Source organism: Carcharodon carcharias, chromosome 30 (genome assembly GCF_017639515.1).
Source record: "Carcharodon carcharias isolate sCarCar2 chromosome 30, sCarCar2.pri, whole genome shotgun sequence".
NCBI lineage: Eukaryota > Metazoa > Chordata > Chondrichthyes > Lamniformes > Lamnidae > Carcharodon > Carcharodon carcharias.
In genome coordinates, this window is record NC_054496.1 from 16,785,675 (window position 1) to 16,809,368 (window position 23,694).

Genomic DNA, 23,694 nt, shown 5'->3' on the forward strand with positions numbered 1-23,694 from the left:
CGCCAGGTTATTTGCTGATGGAGGGGCTGGTTGGGTTTGGGGGCGGGACGGGGTGGGGTGGGTGGGGGGGGGTGTGTTGCGTCCACTTGGAGTTTTAACGCCGGCCATTGAATGTATAGACCTGTTGGACTGAATATTCTAAGCCGCGTATTCCGTGGAATGAATCTGTGGCTGTGTGGGGTTCGGGCATGGCACAGAATATCTGAGGTGCTTGTGGAAATAACAGCCTGACAATCCAACAGGCACTTGAGAAGAGGCTCTTTACACGTAGAAATCATTTTGAAATCGATGATTCTGGATTTTGCAATATTGTCGTCTTGGAGATTACAATTTCAGTCTCACAATATTCCAGATCAGACTCATTCTTAAATTCAATGATCTCTATTGTAATGCACCATAATATTCTAAATTGGACTGGAATGGATCCCATGATCAATGGGAGAGTGAGAGAAAATAAATGGAGGGAAAGTGACAAGAAGAATTTCTAATTGTTTTCTGTTGGATTGAGACCAAAGCTTCTTAAAAAAAGTCAGAGTGATTAGTCCTGGAGCTGAATACTAGGCAATCTCACCCACTAAAAGAGAAAGTAAACATAGCCTTAACACCTCCAATTGGAAAGAATATATAGCACTTCAACACATCCCAAAAATATCTCAAAGTTAATCATATTAAATTGAATAACTTTGAAATAGAATGACTGTTTCTCCACAGGCAAATGTAGCACTTCAACTAGATCTGGCAAATAGCTGGAAATGGAATATTAGCCAGGATGCTGTGTTGTTCTTCGGATAGCCACATGGGATATTTAACCCCCCCCCCCACCTTAAACCAGCTTATATTTCACCCCTTTCCTATTTTTACTTAGTTCTGTTGAAGGGTCATGAGGACTTGAAACGTCAGCTGTGCCCTCCTCCGTCGATGCTGCCAGACCTGCTGAGTTTTTCCAGGTATTTCTGTTTTTGTTTGGGATATTTAATGTTTGCATCAACCACTGGAATAAGCAAGCTAATCCTCAATATAATGTCTCAGTTGAAGACTCGCACTTCCAACAATGCACCAGAGTTCCAATCCAGATTATATGAGACCTGGTACAGGGTTTCATTTCACAACCTCTTAGATGTGAGAGAGCCACCAACTGAGCCAAGTTGTCAGAAGGGCCTTTTTGTAGGATACAAAATCTAGTTAATCTTTAATCTCTTGATGTCCTGTGTTAAAGGCACAGCATAAATGCAAGTTATTTTTTAATCCTATTTGGATTGAAAGAACCAGACTGTATTTCTGATTTTTTTCTTTAAAATAAGATAGAGACCAACATTTCCACAATCAGTGAGCATGATTGGTGGCATTGGGAGTGAAAAGGCTAATGCAACTATTGAGGTGCTCCTTTCAAATAAGCAATAACAACATTCTTCTAATTCATTCCAAAGGCCACTTACCTCCTATTTGCCCTGGCACCTCAGTCAGTGGAAGGCAGGTCCAACCTCATGGGACATTATCAAAGTGTAACTTGTCCCCAGGCTTCAGCCTTTGTTAAGCTGCATGAGTGATTTACTCCCTCAGTGCCCAATCTTCCAGCCTTGGTCCAGCCAACATGTGCTGAACTTGAGCACTATTCATGGTTCACTGCATAGAACGCTTGCTTCTGAGTCGGAAGGTTGTGGACTTTGGGATTTCACTGCAAAAATCAAGACTAGCACCCTAATACAGTTCTGAGCGTGACCTGCATTATTGGAGATGCTGTCTTTTAGATGAGATGTTTAAAATTGAGGCTCCATCTGGTGCCTCAAGTGAATGTGAAAGATACCATAGCACTATTTCAAAGAGAGCTAGGGAATTATCTCCGGTATCCTGACCAATATTTATCCCTCAGTCAACATCACAAAAAAGATTGTATGGTCATTATCACACTGCTGTTTGTGGGAGCTTGCTGTGTGATTATTGGCTGCCATGTTTCATTCATTATGTCGTGAACACTTTAATCACAGAACATTCTGGAAGAATTTGTGTCTTAAAAGATATTGTCCTTTAAAAGGTTAATGCAGGACTCTGACTGATATTTTGGAAACAACAGCCTTTTACACGAAAAGATAATTAAACAGTTGCAAAGAAGCTGGAAACCTGGTGGACTGTATAACAGTTGAGTTAGGTTTTGCTTTTGAGAAGAGAAGGACCAAGTGCTTGTGAAGAAGACAACAACCTTTTTGCAGTTCAGAACCAGTCAACAGCTGGAAGTGAATATCAGATGCTCCTAAGTTGCTCTACGTGTTGGAATTGAATGGCCTCAAGTGTTCCAGAGTCTGCCTGAAAAGCAGATCCATTTCACAGATCAGAGCTGAGAGACCAACCCAGATGCTATTTCAAGGACTCCATCATTTATCCTTTTTCATTTGTACCATTGACTTTTAACCTTTGGCAGAATTCCTCAATTTTTTTTGTGTGTGGGTACTTAGGGTATTTCAAAAGAGTAAGTATTATACTTTCATATTTCATACTGTATGTTAATAAGCTTTGCCTTTCTGATCGACAAGACTGGTTTTATAATAAACTAATAATGTTGTTTATTGAAGAAACCTGGGCATTGAGTGGTCATTCTGAGATTAACAGCTGGAAACATCATTTAAATATATGTTGTGACCCGTGGAGCAGTGGAACCGGAGACAGACAGTGCACTTTTCCCATCCGGTTCTGACAATTACAACGGTGATTAATTGCAAAATTATTTAATTGGCTGTAAAGTGCTTTGCGACATTCGGTGGTTATGAGGGGCGCTATATAAATGCAAGTCTTTCTTTTTCCTTCTACTATGAGCCCATGATTGTGTTTGGTTAGATAAAATAGGAGTGGATCTCCTTGGGAACAAACACTGTTAAAGGCCAGTGTGATGAAAAGGAAGCTATGAGATTATTAAAGTACAACTGCATCGAAATTTCTTTATCCATTATTTTAGTGAAGTAATAGCGAGAGAGGGAATGATTGTCAAAACAACAGCAAAGCGATTTCATATAAGTTGTGTTCCATATGAACACGGTGTTATTTCAAAGCCAGAGTACTTCTACCTCTATTATACAGTTGCATGATGTTAATGTGAATATTCTTTTAAATAGCATCTTATGTTACATCTGGTGCCTGTAAACATCACAGAAATGACAGCTGAGTTGCCCCATTCCGATCACCTGAGCACCAACTACTGACTATCCCCCTCCGTCAGAACCCCCAACCAAACTGTTCACCTACAATTCCCCCACCCGCCCACGCCTGACCACTCAAGATGTCTCTCTGAATTTTTTGCCTTGCAGATTTCAAGATGAATAATAATGGATCCTACACCTTAGTTTTGTGAGTGCTGTTTCGTTGGATTCCTCCTCCCTTGTTGTTACTAAACAAAGTGGAAGGTTAAATTGAGCTGGCCATATGCCCTCATCCAATAGGCTGCTAATATGTAATCTAATATGCACAAGGCTGTGTACATGATAGTTTATATGACTGCTCAAATCATACGATGTTTCCTGACCTTCCCACTGTGAAAGACCTTGAATTCAAACCAAGGTTTTTTTTTCGCCCTTTGCCTCCCTGCGGTTCTCCTATTCAACTATTAATCAACAGTCGCTCCAGTGGGGGCTGTGGGTATCACAGGGGGCATAGGTTTTGGACCAGTTCCAAGTACATCGCGGTACTGGGCAGCTGGAAGAATCCAGTTGTACGGGTGCATGTGTCCTTTAATGTTGCAGTCCTGTAATATTGGCCGTGCATGGAGGTGGGGTCTGTTAGCTCTTGCAGTACTTACTTTACAATACTGAGGTAGTTGGAGATGCAGCGGTCGGAGCTGGTGCTGTTCTAGAATCAAGGACTACAAAGTCCTCTTCACCTTCCCATTGCTGGTGCAAAGGGGTGATACAAAAGCAATGTGCCCCAATGCAGAGTAGGGTTAGGGAGGGCCAGTTCTCAGTATGTTTAAAGTTTCACCAATTTGGTTGGTGACTTTGGACATTGCAAATCGTTTTTCAACGTCATGCAGTCGCGGAACAACTCAAGGACAGAGAAAGTGAAATTCAGCGAAACTGGGGCTGAAGTTTACTCGGCGTACTATTAATCAGTAGCATCACACACGACCTTGCAGACTTGTCTTTGAAAACAGACAAATGCAGGACCCCAAGAGGCATCCAACAGACCCTAGGGGCTCTGCTGGTTGCTTATCCACAGCGTAAACACCTGAAGCTTTATCAGTGTGCAGGCAGGCACACTGAAGGAGGTGGGGTGAAGTAAGCTGCTGTAAGGAGGGGTGGGATAGACTGCTGTTAGTAATGATTTATCACCACAGAGATAATTCCTGACCTGCTCAGTATTTCCCTTATTTCCTGTTCGTAGTTCAGCTTTCCAGCATCCACAGTATTTTGCCCCCTTATTTATTTCATTGTTTTGCTCGCAGGTCACAGATTTGCTCGCAGATTTGTTCAAGTTCTTAGCTGAGTAGCTGAACTGAACTCTTCCCCTGTTCAGAATTCCATGAAAAATAGTGTAAATTCCTGGCATTCCTATGTGTCACGAGGTCTCATGCTTTGAGGCAAGTGTGGGGTTTGTGGCGTGGGCGTTCCATTTTGATTCACTCCATCAGGCCACTTTTTTTAAGCCCAATCTTTTGCCTTTGATTTGCATGGAATTTAAAGAGCAGGGAGGAATTGCTACTCGGTGACTGTCCAGGTCTGACAGACTGATACAGGAGATCCTTCCTCAGTGACTGTCTCTGTCTCCGACTTAACTTACATGAATTCCAACTGAAGTTCCATCCCTTATGTTTCAAACCCACCCAGGATTACAGGTATCTCCGGGACATAAGATGCTCCTTGGATTGCCGTTCTTGCCGCATTCTGAGACCCACACTCTGTGCCATGTGCCGCCATATGAACACACTCGACCTCTCCCTCCAGCAGCACCGACTCACCCTATCTCTAAGCTGTCCTTGCCCCCAGTTTCATTTTATTATTTGTCTCATCTGACGCCTCAGCAAGAAACTTTGTCTCTTTCTTTCAGGTGCAAAGGAACGCAAGTTCCAACAACTCATTGATACCAACGTCCATCCAGGACCCTCTACCCCTGCCCATTCCTCTGACCCCATCCAGTCTTCTAATCCCAGCCCTGGCCATGTATTCACCATACCCCCTGTCCTTCCCCTCTCCGATGCTGAACATTCAGTGCTCAGCAAAGGACTCAGTTTCATACCCTTACGCCCTCATCTCAATGAATTTCGGGCTCGGCCTGATGCTGAACTCTTCTTCTGCCACCTTCATCTCCGTGCTCACTTCTTTGGGCAGGAGTCCTGTCCCCCTTCAACGGATCCTTTTACCCGCCTCCAATAATCTCCCTCCACCTGGACCCCTCCCTCTGGATTCTTACCTTCCCTTGATCTTTTCATTGAGAACTGTCGGTGTGACATCAGCCATCTCAATTTCTCTGCTCCTCCCACCCACTCTAACCTGTCTCTTTCTGAACTTGCCACATTCCGTTCTCTCAGATCCAACCCTGACTTTGTTATCAAACCAGCTGACAAGGGTGGTGCTGTTGTTGTCTGGTGCACTGACCTCTACCTCACAGAGGCTGAGAACCAAATTGCAGACACTTCCTCCTATCTCCCCCTGGACCATGACCCCACCACTGAACATCAAGCCATTGTTTCCAGGACTGTCACTGACCTCATCTCCTCTGGAGATCTTCCCTCCACAACTTCCAACCTCACACAGCTCACTTGTACCTCCTCCCCAAAACCCATAAACAGGACTGTCCCGATAGACCTATCATCAGCCTGTTCCTGCCCCACGGAACTTATTTCTTCCTATCTTGACTCTGTTCTCTCTCCCCTTGTCCAGTCTCTTCTCACCTACATCCATGATTCCTCTGATGTCCTACATCACATCAACAATTTCCAGTTCCCTGGCCTCAACTGCCTCTTCACCATGGACGTCCAATCCCTCTATACATCCATCCCCCACCGGGATGGTCTGAGGGCTCTCCGCTTCTTCCTTGAACAGAGGCCCAAACAATCCCCTTCCACCACTACTCTCCTCCGTCTGGCTAAACTTGTTCTCACACTGAACAATTTCTCCTTTAACTCCTCTCACTTCCTCCAAATAAAAGGTGTGGCTATGGGTACCCGCATGGGCCCCAGCTATGCCTGTCTCTTTATGGGGTATGTGGAACATTCCTTGTTCCAGTCCTACTCCGGCCCCCTCCCACAACTCTTTCTCCGGTACATCAATGACTGCTTCGATGCCGCTTCATTCTCTCGCCTGGACCTGGAAAAATTTATCAATTTTGCTTCCAATCTCCACCCCTCCATCATTTTCACATGGTCCATCTCCAACACTTCCCTTCCCTTCCTTGACCTCTCTGTCTCAATTTCTGATGATAGACTGTCCACCAATATTCATTACAAGCCCACCGACTCCCACAGCTACCTTGACTACAGCTCCTCACACACTGACTCCTGTAAGGACTCCATCCCATTCTCTCGGTTCCTTTGCCTCCGTCGCATCTGTTCGCATCTTTCCAAAACAGCTCCCCTGACATGTCTTCTTTCTTCCTTAACCAAGGTTTTCCATCCACGGTGCTTGACAGGGCTCTCAACCGTGTCCGGCCCATCTCCCTCACCTCTGCCCTCACACCTTCCTCTCCCTCCCAGAACCAAGATAGGGTCCCCCTTGTCCTCAGTTTTCACTCCACCAGCCTCCGCATTCAAAGGATCATCCTCCGCCATTTCCGCCAACTCCAGCATGATGCCACCACAAAATAGATCTTCACTTCACCTCCTCTGTTGGCATTCTGTAGGGTCCGTTCCGTCCAGGAAATCCTGGTCAACTCCTCCATCACCCCCAACACCTCAACCCCATCCCACAGCACCTTCCCATGCAATCGCAGAAGGTGCAACACCTGCCTCCTTATTTCCCCCCTCCTCAACGTCCAAGGGCCCAAACACTCCTTTCAAGTGAAGCAGCACTTCACTTGCACTTCCCTGAATTTAGTCTACTGCATTCGCTGCTCCCAATGCGGTTTCCTCTGCATTGGAGAGACCTAACGCAGACTGGGTGACCGCTTTGCGGAACACCTTCGGTCTGTCCACAAGCATGACCCAGACCTCCCTGTCACTTGCCATTTCAACACCCCATCCTGCTCTCATGCTCACATGTCTCCTTGGCCTGCTACAATGTTGCAGTGAAGCTCAACATAAACTGGAGGAACAGTACCTCATCTTCCCATTAGGCACTTTACCCGTCTTCCGGACTGAATATTGAGTTCAACAGCTTCAGAGTATGGACTCTCTCCTCTGTCCCCACCCCCCATTTTCAACCCCCTTTTTTCCATATTCGTTTTTATTTTTAAAATTTTTATTAATTCCCCCCCCCACTTATTTTCATTATTATTATTTTTAAAATTTATTTCCATTTTCATTCATTGTTTTATCCCCAGCTTTTAGGCTATTTTTGATCTTTCTTCCCACCACCGTCCCCTCCCCCCACCCCACCCCCACTAGTACCATCTGGCACTTTCCAGAGTGCTTATCCTGATTCTGGCCATTATCACATTTTCTTTCTTAGTGTCACCATTAGCACCTCATTTAGGCAGTACAAACACCATTAATAACTCTTTGACCTTTTGTTTATGACATCTTTTGCCATCTCTCCTTTGCCTCCACCTATCTCTGGCCTTTTATCCAGCTTCACCGGTTCCTCTCCCCTTAATCAGTATATATTTCACCAAATCTCTACCTCCCTTTAGATCTGAAGGATCTTATAGACTTGAAATGTTATCTCTGTCTCTCTCTCTCTCCACAGATGCTATCAGTCCTGTTGAGTTTTTCCAGCATTTTTTGTTTTTTGTTTCAGATTTCCAGCATCCACAGGATGCTTTATCTGATACAGGAGGGAGTAGCTTTGTCCTACACCATTACCCAAGCTTTATCAATAGAAATGTTTAGGTTATCGGGAATCTCAAGGCTCTGCCGAGTACTTATCAAATTTCAAAAGCAGCAACAACTTGTATTTATCTCATTTTTAAAGTAGTAAAACATCCCAAGGTGCATCACAGGAGCACTAGCAACAAAATTTGGCATCAAGCCCCATAAGGAGATAATAGAACAGATAAGAAAAAGCTTGATCAAAGGGATAGGTTTCAAGGTGTGGCTTAAAGGAGGAAAAAGGTGGACAGAGAGATTTAGGGAAGGAATTTCAGAGCTTAAGTCCTTGACAGCCAAAGGTGTCAACGGTAGAGAAATTAAAATCAGGGATGTGCAAGAGACCAGAATTGGAGGAGGAGGGCAGAGATATCGAGGAATTTATATGGGGGGGGGGGGGTTGAGGGATTTGAAAACAGAGATGAGAATTTTAAAATTGAGGTGTTGCTTCACAGGAGCGAACAAAGGGATGATGGGTGAATTGGACTTTGTGCAATTTAAGAAACCAGCGACAGAGTTTTGAATAAGCTAAAGATTATGGAGGGTGGATGATGAATTTCATATGAAAGAATCTTTTCAGAAGAGTATATAATTATATTTAAAAATCTTGTAAAAACAATGAATAATCCCTTCATAAGATCTCTTTGAAAAAACAATCAACAGCAGTATATAAAGCAACTATTAATTTTAACTATGAAAATACATTACTGGTTGATTTTTAAAAAGGACTGGGATCCTAATTATTTTAACATTGGCAGATTTCCAGTTGTTCACAGTAGTCAGAGCTCTGACTGTCAGCTCAGACCAAGGTCTAAAGTGGCAATGAGGTCAGTTAGAAACTAATTATTGCTGCTGTTGGAAATTTTTCTGGATTGGCGGTGCCTCCTTGTTAGATCAACAGCTTCACCAGTTTGATTCAAAGCCAGAAAAGGGCAAAAGTTTCTTTTATGATTTGGGTGTTTACTGGGGCGACCGAGTGTCTTTTTATTGTTGCAAAAGGAATAGGGAAAACAGGAAATGGCTGGTTTGTTGCTCCTTTTGTGATAAAAAGATGATTCAGGTATGATTTGTCGTTTCTTTAAACTGTGACGTCTGGAGCTCTCAAAACGTTCACATAAATAGATCTTTGTCAGAGGCAGGATGCGTGACTTAATTATCAAGTTGTCAAGTCCCAAGCAGCACCAGGGATCTTCGTTGTATTTTTTTCAGGTGTGATAGACACCCGGGGACAGTAATGTACTCTGTATTTGCTGATGGAGACAGGTGGGAACTTGATGTCTGCTATGCAATTCTAGTTCCTTCTCTATTCATTGCTCTTAAATTCCGTAAAAACGTGGATCATAACACCCCCCACCACCCCACCCCCCCCCGGCCCCCTCCCCAAGGGAAGAGGGAAAATAATGACATTTCTCTTTCTTCCCTTTTGTTTGTTGTTGTAGCAAGAAATTGTACTTCTTGAAGTTTGCATAAATACTCTGCTAGTTGGCTAATATGAGTTACGACTTAAGTGGAAAGAAGTTGAGCAATATAAGTTGGCCTTTGAGACAAGACAACCGCTGTTATTTCTTGACCGACCTGAGAGAGAACAACCCGTTTCTCCCCTGCACCACCCACTCCCCGAACCCCCACAGCCCCCACTCCCCAGCCTCACTAAGTCAGGCAGGTAAAATCGGGTGAGGTCATGTTCCTCCCTCCTTACTTAGAAAAGCAGTTACTGTAAGTATTTGCAACTATTGATTGCATAATGGCAGCACTCAACTGAGAACCACAATCCTTCTTCCGGTAAATACGCTGTCCCCATTTCAAACTACATTCGGATTTTTATCTCCTGTATAATACTGAAGCAGTGCAGGAGTAATTGCATGGCGTAGAAGTCTGTTCAGTCTGAACAAGGCTTAACTGAACCAACCGTACATGAGCAAGACAACAGTTGGGTACTCGGTAATGAGTGTCTCACTTCCAAACCCCTCAAAGCCTCACAACCACCTAAAAGGCTCGAATTAGCCGTATGATGGAATACATAGGAATTGGTGCACCATGACAAGACTTGAAACTCGCCATCATCCAAGACAGAACAGATTGCTTGATGAGTGTCTCCCACTGAACTTAATATCCATAAAAATACCTGGAAACACCCTTTTTTCCAGGTATTTTTATTTTTGTTTTGGATTTCCAGCATCCGCAGTTTTTTGCTTTGAACTTAATATCCACCCACCTCTACCATCGGCACACTGTGGCTGCAATCTACAGGTTGCACTCATCAAGGTTATTTCAACTGTATCCTCTTCTCCCTCCCCCACAAACTCTACCAAGAAGGACAATGGTTCTCACTGTCAACTCCAAATTCCCCTCAGTCACACACCCTCCCAACTTGGACATATGTCAAGATGCTTTAACATCACTAGATCGATATGGAACCCTTGACCTAACAGCATTGTGGTAGCACCATCACCACAACAACCTGCATTTGTATCACACCTTTAAAATCATAAAATAACACAACCCATCATATACGTGCTGCTCAATGATAGATCTATTCAATTAACCCCACTACCCTGCTCTTTCCCCATAGCCTTGTAATTTTTGTCCCTTCAAGTATTTACCCAGTTCCCAATTGAAAGTTATTATTGAATCTGCTTTCACTGCTCTTTCAAGCAGTGCATTCCAGATCACAACAACTTTCTGCACACAAAATGTTTTGTCATATCTTTGCTGGATTTTTTGCCAGTCATCATATATCTATGTCATCTGGTCATGGACCCTCCTGCCACTGGAAACTTTCTGTTTATTTACTGTATCATAGAAAAATGTCACAGAAGTGTTAACAAACAAAATTTGAACAGTTAAACAAAACGTAAGGTGTGATGACTAATAGCTTGATCAAAGAAGCAAATTTTAGGAAGTATTAGAAAGGAGATGTACTGACCCACAAAGGATAATAGCCTGTACAGATCTTTACTTTAAGATTGTTTAAAAGTTTATAGGTCTGCTGTGAAATGAAATCATTCTTCTAATTCCACCCCCACATGGCTCCAACCTCAAGCCGAGTTATTTAGGCCTCTAGTCTCCAAGAATCTATGCTATTGGAACTATAATGAAACAAGTAATGAAATAGATTTGTAGTCCTTGGTTCATTTGATATGGATGGCCAAATGCATTTGAAAAAATGTGGAATCTGGATCTTTAGTAAGATCCAGGCACACAACAGCATGGAAGGCCATTTCGTCCATCTTTTCCATGTTGGCTTTCTGCAAATATACATGTATCTTTTATTAGGAACTGATTTCATTGTTAGGATAAACTATACCCTAGGTAGCTTAGTCCTCTCTGCTGCTCACACACAACTGATAGACCCACATCAGAAATCAGTTGACACACCTGAAGCTGGGAAATGGTTGCGATATTCAGAAATGAGAATCAAATGAAAACTTTGAAATTAGGCTAAAATCCAGGGCACAAATACATTTTGAATTCTGGCCCATTCAGTAATGACTGGTTAATCTCTTTGAGAAATTTTACTTTGAATTTACCATGCAGAAATAGACCATTTGACCCACCTGATCTATGCTCCACCCCAGCCTTCTTCCATTTTACTTATCTAACCCTATCAGAATATCCTTTTATTCCTTTTTCCCTCATATACCTATCTAGCTTCACCATAAATGCATCAATTTGCCTCAACTACTCTATGTGGTAGCAAGTTTCTCCCTGAATTTTTTATTGGATTTATTAAAAAACTATTTTTGGACTCCGCCACCCAAGTGGAAGGATCTCCTCTACATCTACCCGTCAAAATCTTTCATGGTATTAAAGAGCTCTATCAGGTAATCTCTCAGCCTGTTCAGTCTTTCTTGATATTTATAACCTCCTAGTTAAGGTAGTCCTTTTATTACACCTTTTGCAGGACCTCTATATTCTTTTTATAATATTGAGAGAACCATGCACAGTATTCCAAGTGTGAACACATGGCCAGTAGTGTCAGCAAATGAACTTGCCTAAAGTCACATCACCTCCACATTCTGATGCTGAAAGTCAGTCCCAGGACAAGCACACATCATGTGCACATATCATCTAAACATTACAAAAGACCTTTGACGTGTAGTCTCTGTCGTAATGTAGGACATCATGTGCACATATCATCTAAACATTACAAAAGACCTTTGACGTGTAGTCTCTGTCGTAATGTAGGAAATGCACAGATAGTCTGTTTTAGTGATGGGACAGATGGGGAAAAGAAAGACAGAGGGAAAAACAGTCTGGCAATTACCTCAGGACACTGAAGAGTTCTCTGGGGCTTGCAGAATCTGGAAGAACATTTCAGTTAGTAACTGCAAGTTCGGCTCTGCACATTGGCACTGTTTGAATCTGCTAACACACCACAAATGATTGATGGTGCCACTTAGATTTTATTCCTTGGAGTTTCATTAGAAGTTCTGTCCCTTTGAATATGAACTGGCAGTCAGGAAATTAGCTCCAAACATTCAGATTTACTCATTCATTAACTAGCTTCTGAGTCAACCTGTCTTTCTTCTATCACATTCCAATTTTACAGAAGCTTCCTTCTCTTCCCGCTCTTCCATGTGTTCTACTGGATCCATCTTTTGTTTCTACTCTTCATGATTCTCTTCCTTGTCTTCTTTTCCCCTGGCTCTGTAGTTGTTTAAATGTTGCTCATCTCTGAACATTATCCAGTTCCAATGAAAGGCCATTGACCTGAAATGTTAAATCTAAATTCTCCACAGATGCTCCCTGAACCTGCTGAGTGTTTTCCAGCATTTTCTGTTTTCAATTCAGGTTTCCAGCCTCCGCAGTGAATTAGCTTTTGTCGAGAGGGCTCTGTCTCTCTCCCTCTATCACATCAGAGCCCTGTCCAAAGGAGACTGTCAAGATAAAAAATGGGAGAGTGCGGGGTGCTGAGACCATTCTTCAGAGACATGAAGAGAACAAACTGTACATCTTTTCAGAGGTGTTAGTTACTTCGTGACTCAATTATTCCAACGTGCTTATTATTGGCATCCCACTTTCCAACCTCTGTAAACTTGAGCTCATTCAAGACTCTGCTGCCCATATCCTAACTTTCAGGCTCATTCACTCATCATCCTTCTTCTTGCTGACCTACATTGGGTCCTGGTCCAGCAATGTTTAATTTTGAAATTCTCACCCTTGTTTCAACTCCCTTCCACCCTTTGATATCACAGTGCTCCACTAATTCAGGCCTCTTGCACAGCACTGATTTTGGAATTCCCTCCCTAAACCACTCCACCTCTCGCTCCATCTTTAAGAGGATCCTTAAAACCTAGCTCTTTGATTAAACGTTTGGTCACCCCTCTTAATGTCTCCTTATAGGGAGCTGTGCCAAATTTTGTTTGACAATGGCTCCTGCCTTGGGAAATTTTGGTACTTTAAAGATGCTATATAAATGCAAGTTGTTGCTGAATTAAAAAGCAAACATGTACACAAATACACACATCAGACACAGTCAAGTAATTATTTTATTGTAGTCCAGTGATAATGACAGTACAGATTTCCCTTGCGGTCTGTAAAGAGGGAGGATTTGACCTGTTTAAAATACAGTATAGTAATGGGAGTGAATTCCTACACACATGCTTACACAAGTCACAATACAATGAGGCAAGGACTGCATGTGACCAACTGCGCTCGCACGGAGAAAGGAAACAAAATAAATGCCTAGAAAAATCAAGTATTTCCAAAAATCATGAGTTTTTGTTCTTCTGTTCTGGTCAGACTTTTTCAAGTTGTCATTTGTTGTGCAGAATGCAGTGCACCATCCAGCAACGAGTTAACTCACGGGTTAGTGTCACAGTCCACGATTCAACTCCATTTGGTTAATTTAATTAATGTAACGATTAACCAGACGGATTATATATTACACGATGTGAGGAAACTCAGCAGGAAATGAAAAGTAGGGGTGGGGTGGGTAGGAGTTAGATTGTGGGATGCCTGCAGTTAGCAGCTATGTTCTTGTCAGAATTAACGTTTTTTGCACAAAAATAATGCCAGCTTGGAAAAGCCCCATACCAATAATACCACTGTGAACACGGCCGGCTTCAACATGGCAAGACACTAAGTTGATAATCCTACATGCCTTCTCTCTCCTGCTGTAAATATGCAAGTTTACATCATATACTAAAAACGTAAACTACACTGCTAGCCGGACACAGGGACGAGAACATCGCACAGTCACTCTCTGAAGGATGGACAAAGCCCCAGTGTAGATTCCGACACAGAATGTTATCCTGAGATTAATCTTCTTCGCTACCAGTTCCTGACCGTTCCTGAAAAGGCACAAAAACACACAAAAATCATAAGAACATAAGAAGTAGGAGCAGGAGTAGGCCATTCGGCCCCTCTAACCTGCTCCACCATTCAATAAGATCATGGCTGATCTTCTATCTCAACTCCACCTTCTCATTCTATCCCCATATTCCCTAATTCCCTTAGTACCTAATAATCTATCTCTGTCTTGAATGTACTCAGCAACTAAGCATTCTCAACTTTCTGGGGAAGAGAATTCCAAAGATTGACAACTCTTTAAATGAATAAATTTCTCTTCATCTCAGTCCTAAATAGCAACCCCTTATCTTGAGACTATGACCTCTAGTTCTGAACTCCCCAGCAAGAAGAAACATCCTCCAAATCTACCCTATTAAGCCCCTTAAGAATTTTATATATTTCAATGAGATCACCTCTCATTCTTCTAAATCTAGGGAATATAGGCCTAGGCTACTCAATTTCTCATGGTCTAAGAACTTATTGTTCCGCCTTCATCCCACCCCCGTTCCTTCAGTTCTCTCCTTTCCGGTGCAGCTATCCAGCTGAAACCTTGCCACATTTTAAATTCCCTTGGTAAATCTAGTGACAATATACAGACAAACAATTGTGATCACTGATATAATTCCAATTGTACAGCTTTGATATTCCTGATATTCCTCTTCTCCACCCTCCCCCCAACTTCCCAAACCTACTCCTGTTGGCACTGGCTACCATCTGGTACTTTATCCAATTGTCCATTCATCAGATGTGATCCTCATTGAGTATCAGGAGAGGCTATTCAACCACAGGGGTGGTTGCCAGAGCTTAGCCCAGTCCTATTCTCACCTAACATTCACATACGTGCAGTTTCTAGCAGGCGTTGCTGGATAGCGATCGGAAGTGCGAAACCTGGTTGATATCTCCCTTCCCTGGTCCTGGGAACAGAAAGATCAGTTGTCGCACCCATAAATTCACACTGACCAAGATCAGGCCAGAGTAAATTGATAAAAATAGACTTGTAGTTAAGGGAGGTGCAGTAGATTCATCTTGCAGAGGTAGGCTGTGAGTTCCTGATCTCAGGCTGGTAACTGCGGGGGCAGAGGTGGGTTTGGGGCGGGGTGGGGGGGGGGGGGGTGGTGGGGGGAGGAGGAGAGAAGGGTGGAACACACAGGCAGTTTTTATCCTTCTAGTATTGCGTGGTGCAGTGCAGTTTGTATAAAAAGCACAAGAAACTTGTTAACCGTCGTTGGTGAATTAAATGGCAGGCAGCTGCAGGTCTCAAAAGCTACAACTTTGAACACATGAGGTCAACATGGAGGAGGCTACGGGCCACCCAATACTGGAGATCCCATGTCACTGGCATAAACTCAACTTTGTACAATGTAAATACTGCAATAATGGGCTCAGGTACTGGGTCCCACCTCATCCACTTCCTCCTCCGTGTCATCATCGCTTACAACAGGTTTGGACTTGGAGGCACGGCTGGAGCGTTTGCGCCCTTTCACTCGATCCTGGCTCTTCTCCTTCCGGCCTAGCTTAATCTTTACTTTCACTGAGCGAGCTGAGAGAGAGAGAGAAAGAGATGGAATCACAAAGGCTGTACTTAATCCAAGTACCTTCACTCTCATCACAACCTGTAACAATGCAATAATTGGAGTCAGAGAATGTTCCCACAACCCTGGCTAGCCTCATTCCCTAGTTCAGTAATCAGAATCAGAACATATTCCCTTGACCCAAGTGTGTTCCCTCGATCATAGAATGTTCCCTTGACCCTGGATATGTTCGTTCCCTAATTGCTCTGTAAGGTGGCAGCTCTTGAGTGTATGCCTCATATGAATATCCTCTTTAGACAGACTATTATCAGGGTTTCTTTCTTCCCCGGCGGAACCTACTCTGGTGGAGTGAACAGCTAGGCCACTTTCCCCACAATGGCAGGGTGGTCACAGCTGACTAACAGAAGGAACTGGATAGACTGACAAAGGGTAAGTAAAATGCTGGTATATCTCCCCTAAAGTGGATGAATAGTAAACAGTGAACACTGCAGATCCCTAACCAACATGACAATGTTGGCAGTTATAGAATTCCACCATCTAAACCAAGCCATTTACTGCCCCTCCATCTTGCCCCAGTCATCCCCCCATGCAATCGCAGAAGGTGTAACACCTGCCCCTTTACCTCCTCCCTCCTCGATGTCCAAGGCCTCAAACACTCCTTCCAGGAGGAGCAGCAATTTACTTGCACTGTTTTCAATTTAGTTGACTGTATTTGCTTCTCACAATGCAGTTTTCTCTACACTGGGGAGACTAAATGCAGACTGGGTGACTGCTTTGCAGAACACCTTCGCTCAGTCCATAAGCATGACCCCAACCTTCCTGTTGCTTGTCATTTCAATTCACCATCTTGCTCTTGTCCTCACATTTCTGTCTTCAGCCTGCTGCAATGTTCCAGTCCAGCCCCATGCAAGCTGGAGGAACAGCACCTCATCTTCCAATTAGGCACTTTACAGCCTTGTGGACTCGAGTTCAACAACTTCAGATCATGAACTCTGTCCCCCATTTTGAATTACCCTATCCCCACCCGTTTAACACCAAGTGCTAGTGTGTTTCTAGTTCTCATGTTTTTGCTTCCAGGCAGCACTGTCCTCTTTCTCTGCTATTAATACATTCTGCTATTTTGCTTACAGACAGTGCTGACCTATTAGCACCTACTCTGACCAAAGCATTTGTCTTTATACTATCATTACCACTCCTTTTGTCTTGTGTTCCATGACATCTTTGTCATTTAATCCCTCCTGCCCTCTAACCTATCCCTGACCTTCTATTGTGCTTCACCTGTCCCTCCCCAACCTTTTTCAATACCATAAAGCCCATCATATTTCTACCTCTCTCCAGCTCTGAAGAAGAGTCATATTGGACTTGAAATGCTAACTCTGTTTCTCTCTCCACAGATGCTACCAGACCTGCTGAGTTTTTCCAGCACATTTTCTGTTTTTACCCAGAAATAATTTCTCAGCAACTCTCCTGGAGGGTTTTGTGTGGAGGTGGAGCAATCCAAGATGAACTTCTGGGGATAGAAAGTCAAAACTAAAAACTCCCGTGGCAAAATGGAAACTGAACTCCCCACAAGTCTTACATTCTGATTCTGATCCTTCCTCCTCCTCCTCCTCTCCTTCCTCACTATCATCTTCGCTGTCTTCTTCCTTCTCAATTTTCTGACGTACGCTGGTGAAAACAGACTGAAGCACAATCGAATCCTCGTAGATCTAAGAGTGCCAGAAAGAGGGTTTGATCAGCTGCAGATACAATGGCAACAAAGTCAACCAGTCAGGGATGTACAGCATAGGATGTAAGGTCAAACAGAGGTTCTATACTTTTGCTGATTTTCTCTTCTGGGTGAGAGGATGTATTTTCAACAAGGTTTAGCCAAGAGATGGTGGCAGGATAATTTGTGCGACTAGCATCTTATGGCTGAAGAGGTTATGATCATTCTGTGCTTTTTGCATGGCTCATATGGATAATCTTCATTAATATTTCTCTAGGGGTGCAGGAATGCTGATTATTGAAAAGGCTAATAAATGGATCAACTGAGGTATTTGATTACAAACAAAGATTGCACAATGACCCTTTATAAACAGAGGCACAGAGTACAAAAGCAAGGAAGTTATGCTAAATCTTTATAAGTCACTGGTTTGGCCTGCACTGGATTATTGTGTCCAATTCTGGGCACCACACATGTCAAAGCCTTAGATTCAGTGCGGAGGAAATTTACCAGAATGGTACCAGGGATGAGGTACTTCAGTTACATGGAGAGATTAGAGAAATTGGGATTGCTCTCCTTAGAACTGAGAAGATTAAGGGAAGATGCAATAGAGCTGTTCAAAAATTATGAGGGGTTTTGATAGAGTAGATAAAGAGAAACTATTTCCAATGGCAGGCGGGTCAGTAATCAGCAGAAACATATTTAAGACAATTGGCAAAAAAGCTGGGCAGGGTGGGGTGGGTGGATCAGACCCAAGCTTTGTTACGCAGTGAGGTGTTATGATCTGGAATGCACTGGTTTAACGTGTAGTGGAAACAGGAGGGGGTGTAAGACTAATTGACTCTTACAAAAACCTGGCACAGGCATGATGGGATAAATGGCCTCCTTTTGTGTTGTACAATTCTATGATTCCAAACTTTTTCTGTTACCCACCAGTGATCCCTCCAGGTTGTAGGTCTGTGCGTTCTGACACAGCAACATCACATCTCTTTCCAGGTCATTGAGACTGCGGTACTTGTGATTACGGATCCGCTCCTATCGAGAGAAGAGAGGCAGTCATTTCATTCACTAGCAGAGGTTCCACAAAAATAAACCTTCCTTCCAGGAATGTGCAGTGACCCTGATTAGTGCCTGCTGTTACTCAGAATGGGTCATAGCTCACTCATAAACTGGCTGGGGTTCACTGAGTCTCTTCTGGGTGAGTTTACAGAAACAAAGTGCTCCAACTGCACTCAAAGGAAGGAAGAGCCGACAGGGTCAGTGTTTCTCTAAAGAGCACTTCCCATCAACCAAGTGCAGAGTGACTCTCAAAGCAACAGGAGAGGAGACTTCAGCTCAGGCTATGGCGGTTGAAGGCAAAAGCCCTGATAATGAAAGAAAGTAATATGGGATCCAGAGGAGGGACATACGATCTGAGTGGGTCATGGGCTATTAAACTGTTCAAATACTAACAGGCTGGGACATGTACTATTAGGTTGTGCCATATACCATCAGACTGGGGGACTAAGTCTGGGGTACAAATTCTCACCTAATATTCTTCAACCTGGCAGAGCCTGGCTGTTTCATATGCAGCAATGCTATAGACCTCACCACCAGCTATGAAAGGATGGATGATGGATAGAAAGACATTTTTTGAAACCCTGGAATGGTCCATGTAGCATATTTGGAAGTTACAGTGACACTGCCGGAGCTTGCTGCATAAAACCCAGCATTCAGCACATTATTAAAACACAGTCCTGTCATGCAAGTGGTTGCATGGGAGTGGGCATACCTTGATCTTCCGGAAGTCGACAGGTTTGCGGATGAGTTCATAGTACTCTGGAAGCTCCTTGCGAGATGGAAGTTGAATGAAGACTTCACTGAGCTGTCGGCCAGTACTGCTTTAAAACAGAAAAAAAAATGTCAATTATCAGCCGTTCACGGCACAGAAGGAGTATCGTGTGAAATATAAAGTGCTGGTGTCTGCTGGCACTGCATAATCTTAGTGGCATAACACTGCCATCTCACCCTCAATACAACATACACTAACCAGCCTTTAGCAGTAACATGCTGACTCTTGTTTTAGTTTTTATGCTGATTACAGACTTCAGAATCTTTGGCTTCGGCTTTGAGAAGATACAGTGTAGTATAGAATATAGCAGCACAGCCCATTGTGTCAGTGCCAGCACTTTGAAAGCGCTATCCAGTTAGAGCAGGGGATTGGGACTTTCTGCATAACCCTAAAATTTTCTCCATTGAAGTATTTATTCAATTCTTTTTTGAAAATGTTACTGAATTTGCTTTCGTTACCCTTTCAGGGAGTGCATTCTAGATCATAATAACCTGCTGTGTAAAAAAAAGAAATTCTGCTCAGCTCACCTCTGATTCTTTGGTCAATTATCTTGAACCTGTGTCCTTTAGAATGGAAAAATGGTGTGGTACTCAGCAATACAGACCAGCAGATCCCAGGCTCCATTACTGGTTTATGTATCCCATGTAGCTTACTCAGGGCAACAGTTGAGATAAATTTTTTTAATTCATTCATGAGATTTGGATATCGCTGGCTAGGTCAACATTTATTTCTGATCCCTAATTGCTCTTGAGAGGGCTGTGGTAAGCTGCATTTTTGAACTGCTGCAGTCCATGTTAGGGAGGGAGTTCCAGGATTTTGACCTAGCGACAATGAAGGAACGGGGATATATTTCCTAGTCAGGATGATGAGTGCCTTGGAGGGGAACATCCAGGAGGTGGTGTTCCCATGTGTCTTCAGCCCTTGTCCTTCTAGATGGTAGTGGTCATGGGTTTGGAAGGTGCTGTCTAAGGAGCCTTAGTGAGTTCCTGCAGTGCATCTTGTAGATGGTACACATTACTGACACTGTGCATTGGTGGTGGAAGGAGTGAATGTTTAAGGCTAGGGTACCAATCAAGCGGGCTGCTTTGTTCTGGACGGTGTCAAGCTTCTTGAGTGTTTTTGGAACTGCACTCATCCAGGCAAATGGGGAGTATTCCATCACACTCCTGACCTGTGCCTTGTAGATGGTGGAGAAGCTCTGGGGGGAGTCAGGAGGTGAGTTACTTGCCGCAGGATTCCTAGCCTCTGACCTGCTCTTGTAGCCACAGTATTTACATGGTTAGTCCAGTTCAGTTTCTGGTCAATGGTAACACCCAGGATGTTGATAGTGGGGGATTCAGCGATGATAATGCCATTGAATGGCAAGAGGCAATTCTCTCTTGTTGGAGATTGCTTGGTCATTGCTTGGCACTTGTGTGGTGCTAATGTTGCTTGCCACTTTTCAGCCCAAACCTGGATATTATCCAGGTCTCACTGCATCTGGAAATGGACTGCTTGAGTATTGGAGGAGCCGCGAATGACTGCAGTCATCAGCGAACATCCCTACTTCTGACCTTATGATGGAAGGAAGGTCATTGATGAAGCAGCTGAAGACGCTTGGGCCTAGGACACTACTTTGAGGAACTCCTGCAGTGATGTCCTGGAACTGAGATGATTGACCTCCAACAACAACAACCATCCTCCTTTGTGCTGGGTATGACTCCAACTAGCATGGCTGGGTTGGATTTGTCCTGCTTTTTGTGCATAGGCCATACCTGGGCAATTTTCCATATTGCTGGGTGGATGCCAGTGTTTAGCTGTACTGGAACAGCTTGGCTAGAGGCACAGTACAATCTGGAGCACAGAACTTCAGTATGGAATAATAGCAGGGCAGACAGCCTTTGCAGTATCCAGTGCCTTCAGCTGTTTCTTGATATCATGTGGAGTGAATCGAATTGGCTGAAGACTGGCATCTGTGGTGCTGGGGACCTCTGGAGGAGGCCAAGATGGATCATCCACTCAGCACTTCTAGCTGAAAATTGTTGTAAATGCTTCAGCCCTATCTTTTGCACTGATGGATATTTGTGGAGCCTCCTCCTCTGGTGAGTTGGTTAATTGTCCACCACCATTCACAACTGGATACGGCAGGACTGCAGAGCTTAGATCTGATCTTTTGGTTATGCATTCTGTCTAGTGCTTGCTGCTTATGCTGTTTGGCATGCAAGTAGTCCTGTGTTATAGCCTCATCAGATTTATGCCTCATTTTTAGGTATGTCTGGTGCTGCTTTGGCATGCCCTCTTGCACTCTTCATTGAGCCAGGGCTGATCCCATGGCTTGGTGGTAATGGTGGAGTGGGGGATATGCCAGGCCATTAGGTTAGAGGTTGTAGTTGAGTACAATTCTGCTGCTGCTGGTGGCCCACAGTGCCTCGTGGTTGCCCAGCCTTGGGTTGCAAGAGCTGTTCCAAATCTATCCCATTTAGCACGGTGGTAGTGCCACACAACACGATGGAGGATATATAATGCCTGTACTATTTACCTCTGTGCCACCTTGGTTAAGGAGGCAGAAAAGGTATCAAGTCTCTCTGTTCTACTTTTGAACGCTATCTAAGCCCTCCTAAATGTCCCCCGCACCCCCAATAACTCTCTCATAGCCCTCCGTGACCCTCTCACTAACCCCCCTGTGACCGTCTCACTAACCTGTCCTTGTATTTGATCACTGCCTCCACAGTTTTCTTCATTTTTTTGGTGAGGTTTGGTGGGTTTGGCGATAGTTTCTCTGCTGGCGGCCGCCCGCGTTTCTTCTTCTTCTTCTCGTCATCGTCCTTGTCTCGGCTGCTGCGTGTGCTGGTGGTTGCCATGACCAAGGGCGGGTCGACATCTCTCTTTCGCTTGCGGGCCTTTTTCTGACGAACCTCTTCTTCAATCTCCTCGAGGTTGCCCTCTTCTATGGCCTGTTGGGAGAGAAAGAGATCACAATGAAACCCATCCTTTTTGGTACCTCACTCAGCCAGCGGACCTGTGGGGTGTAGGTGTGTGTGCAATCCTAATGTGATGGGATAGACCAGAGGGACTTACAATTCAGATGTTTGTATTATCACTGAGTTCAGCCAACAGGTACAGTTGTTAATCGCTCCTTCACCTGGATTCATTGACCATATCCATCAACTTCTGCTGTGACCATTTGGATGTAGACTGCCACTGAAAGGCTTTATCCCCTTGGGTGATGGTGCTGTGTTTGGCCTGTGTTGCTTATGTATAAAAACACCCAATGACTGAGCTGCATTCCCACGCACTCACACTCCTACCTTGAGCCACTGTTTCTCGGTTAAGGAGTCGCTGTAGTCCACTTCCTTCCGCTGCCGTGAGCCTCGGCCAAACATCTTCTCCTCCTCCTCCTCGCACGTCAGCCTCTCCACCTCAGCATCATCTTTCAGGATCCAGTTTGGAAGCTCATCTTCCTCCATCAGCCGCGGTTTCCGCTTTGGGTTCCTGGCCTCCTCGCGACGACGGTCCAAATCCATCCGCTAAACCGAGCAAGAGAGAGGGACAATTGATTGGGTCTTCATCACTCACATCCTCTTTCTTTTTGGAGTCTACAACAGAGTGGGACCTCCTGTATTTGCTCAATCACACGTAGGTAAGACCATAAGACATAGGAGCAGAAATTAGGCCATTCGGCCCATCCAGTCTAATCTGCCATTCAATCATGGCTGATAAGTTTCTCAACCCCATTCTCCCACCTTCTCCCTGTCTGCCTGCCGCCTCAGCAAGACCACCAAGGCCAGTCAACTGACCCTCTCCCTGTGGGATTTCCCTTACTATTGTGAAATGCCTGTTCAGACTGTGGTGCAGAGCGAGGGACTCCCATATTGAAGGAAAAACTCACACCATTCCCAGCAAAAGATGGAAAGAACTTATATTTTTAGAGTGCCTTTCACAACCCCGAGAAGTCAAAGCTCTTTACAGCCAAGTAACTACTTTTGAAGTGTCATAACATGGAGTTTAGGAAACTTAACAGACAAGTTACACACAGCAAGCTACCACAAACAGCATTGTGATAATGACTATGTTAGTGATGCTGGTTGAGAGCTTAGCATTGGCCCAGTACACTGGAATGGACTGTCCTCCTTTTCTTTAAATATGCCTTGGGGTTTTTAGTGTCCACCTAAGAGAACATTGGAGAGAACATTGGTTTAATGTCTCATCTGAAAAATGGTACCTCCAACAGTGCAGCACTCCTTCAGTACTGCACGGGAGTGTTAGCCTAGATTTTTGTGCTCAAGAAAATGGAGTGGGATTTGAATTTATGAGTGTTTGATTCAGAGAGGAAAATGCTACCCACTGAGCCATGGCTTACACTTCCCGGTGCCCCAGCAGCTAAAGACAGAAACTGCTGCAGGAGTGGATC

At 44.0% G+C, this 23,694-nt stretch overlaps 1 protein-coding gene across 3 annotated transcripts in view; it reads right to left on the minus strand.

Moving 5' to 3' along the window:
- Nucleotides 1–13,416: 13,416 nt before the first annotated feature.
- The window catches only part of smarca4a (SWI/SNF related, matrix associated, actin dependent regulator of chromatin, subfamily a, member 4a), a 120,356-nt gene continuing 110,078 nt past the window's right edge, over nt 13,417–23,694 (minus strand). The window contains exons 30-36 of one of the 3 annotated variants that reach the window (XM_041177107.1): nt 22,592–22,810; nt 21,984–22,237; nt 19,245–19,353; nt 18,407–18,508; nt 17,348–17,477; nt 15,637–15,776; nt 13,417–14,238 (exon numbers count right to left, since the gene is read on the minus strand). In XM_041177107.1, the coding sequence (XP_041033041.1) occupies nt 14,206–14,238; nt 15,637–15,776; nt 17,348–17,477; nt 18,407–18,508; nt 19,245–19,353; nt 21,984–22,237; nt 22,592–22,810 (987 nt within the window). In that variant the 3' untranslated portion in view covers nt 13,417–14,205. Of the gene's footprint in view, nt 14,239–15,636; nt 15,777–17,347; nt 17,478–18,406; nt 18,509–19,244; nt 19,354–21,983; nt 22,238–22,588; nt 22,811–23,694 lie in introns of all 3 variants that reach the window. The other 2 variants (XM_041177108.1, XM_041177106.1) reach the window with 2 other exon arrangements.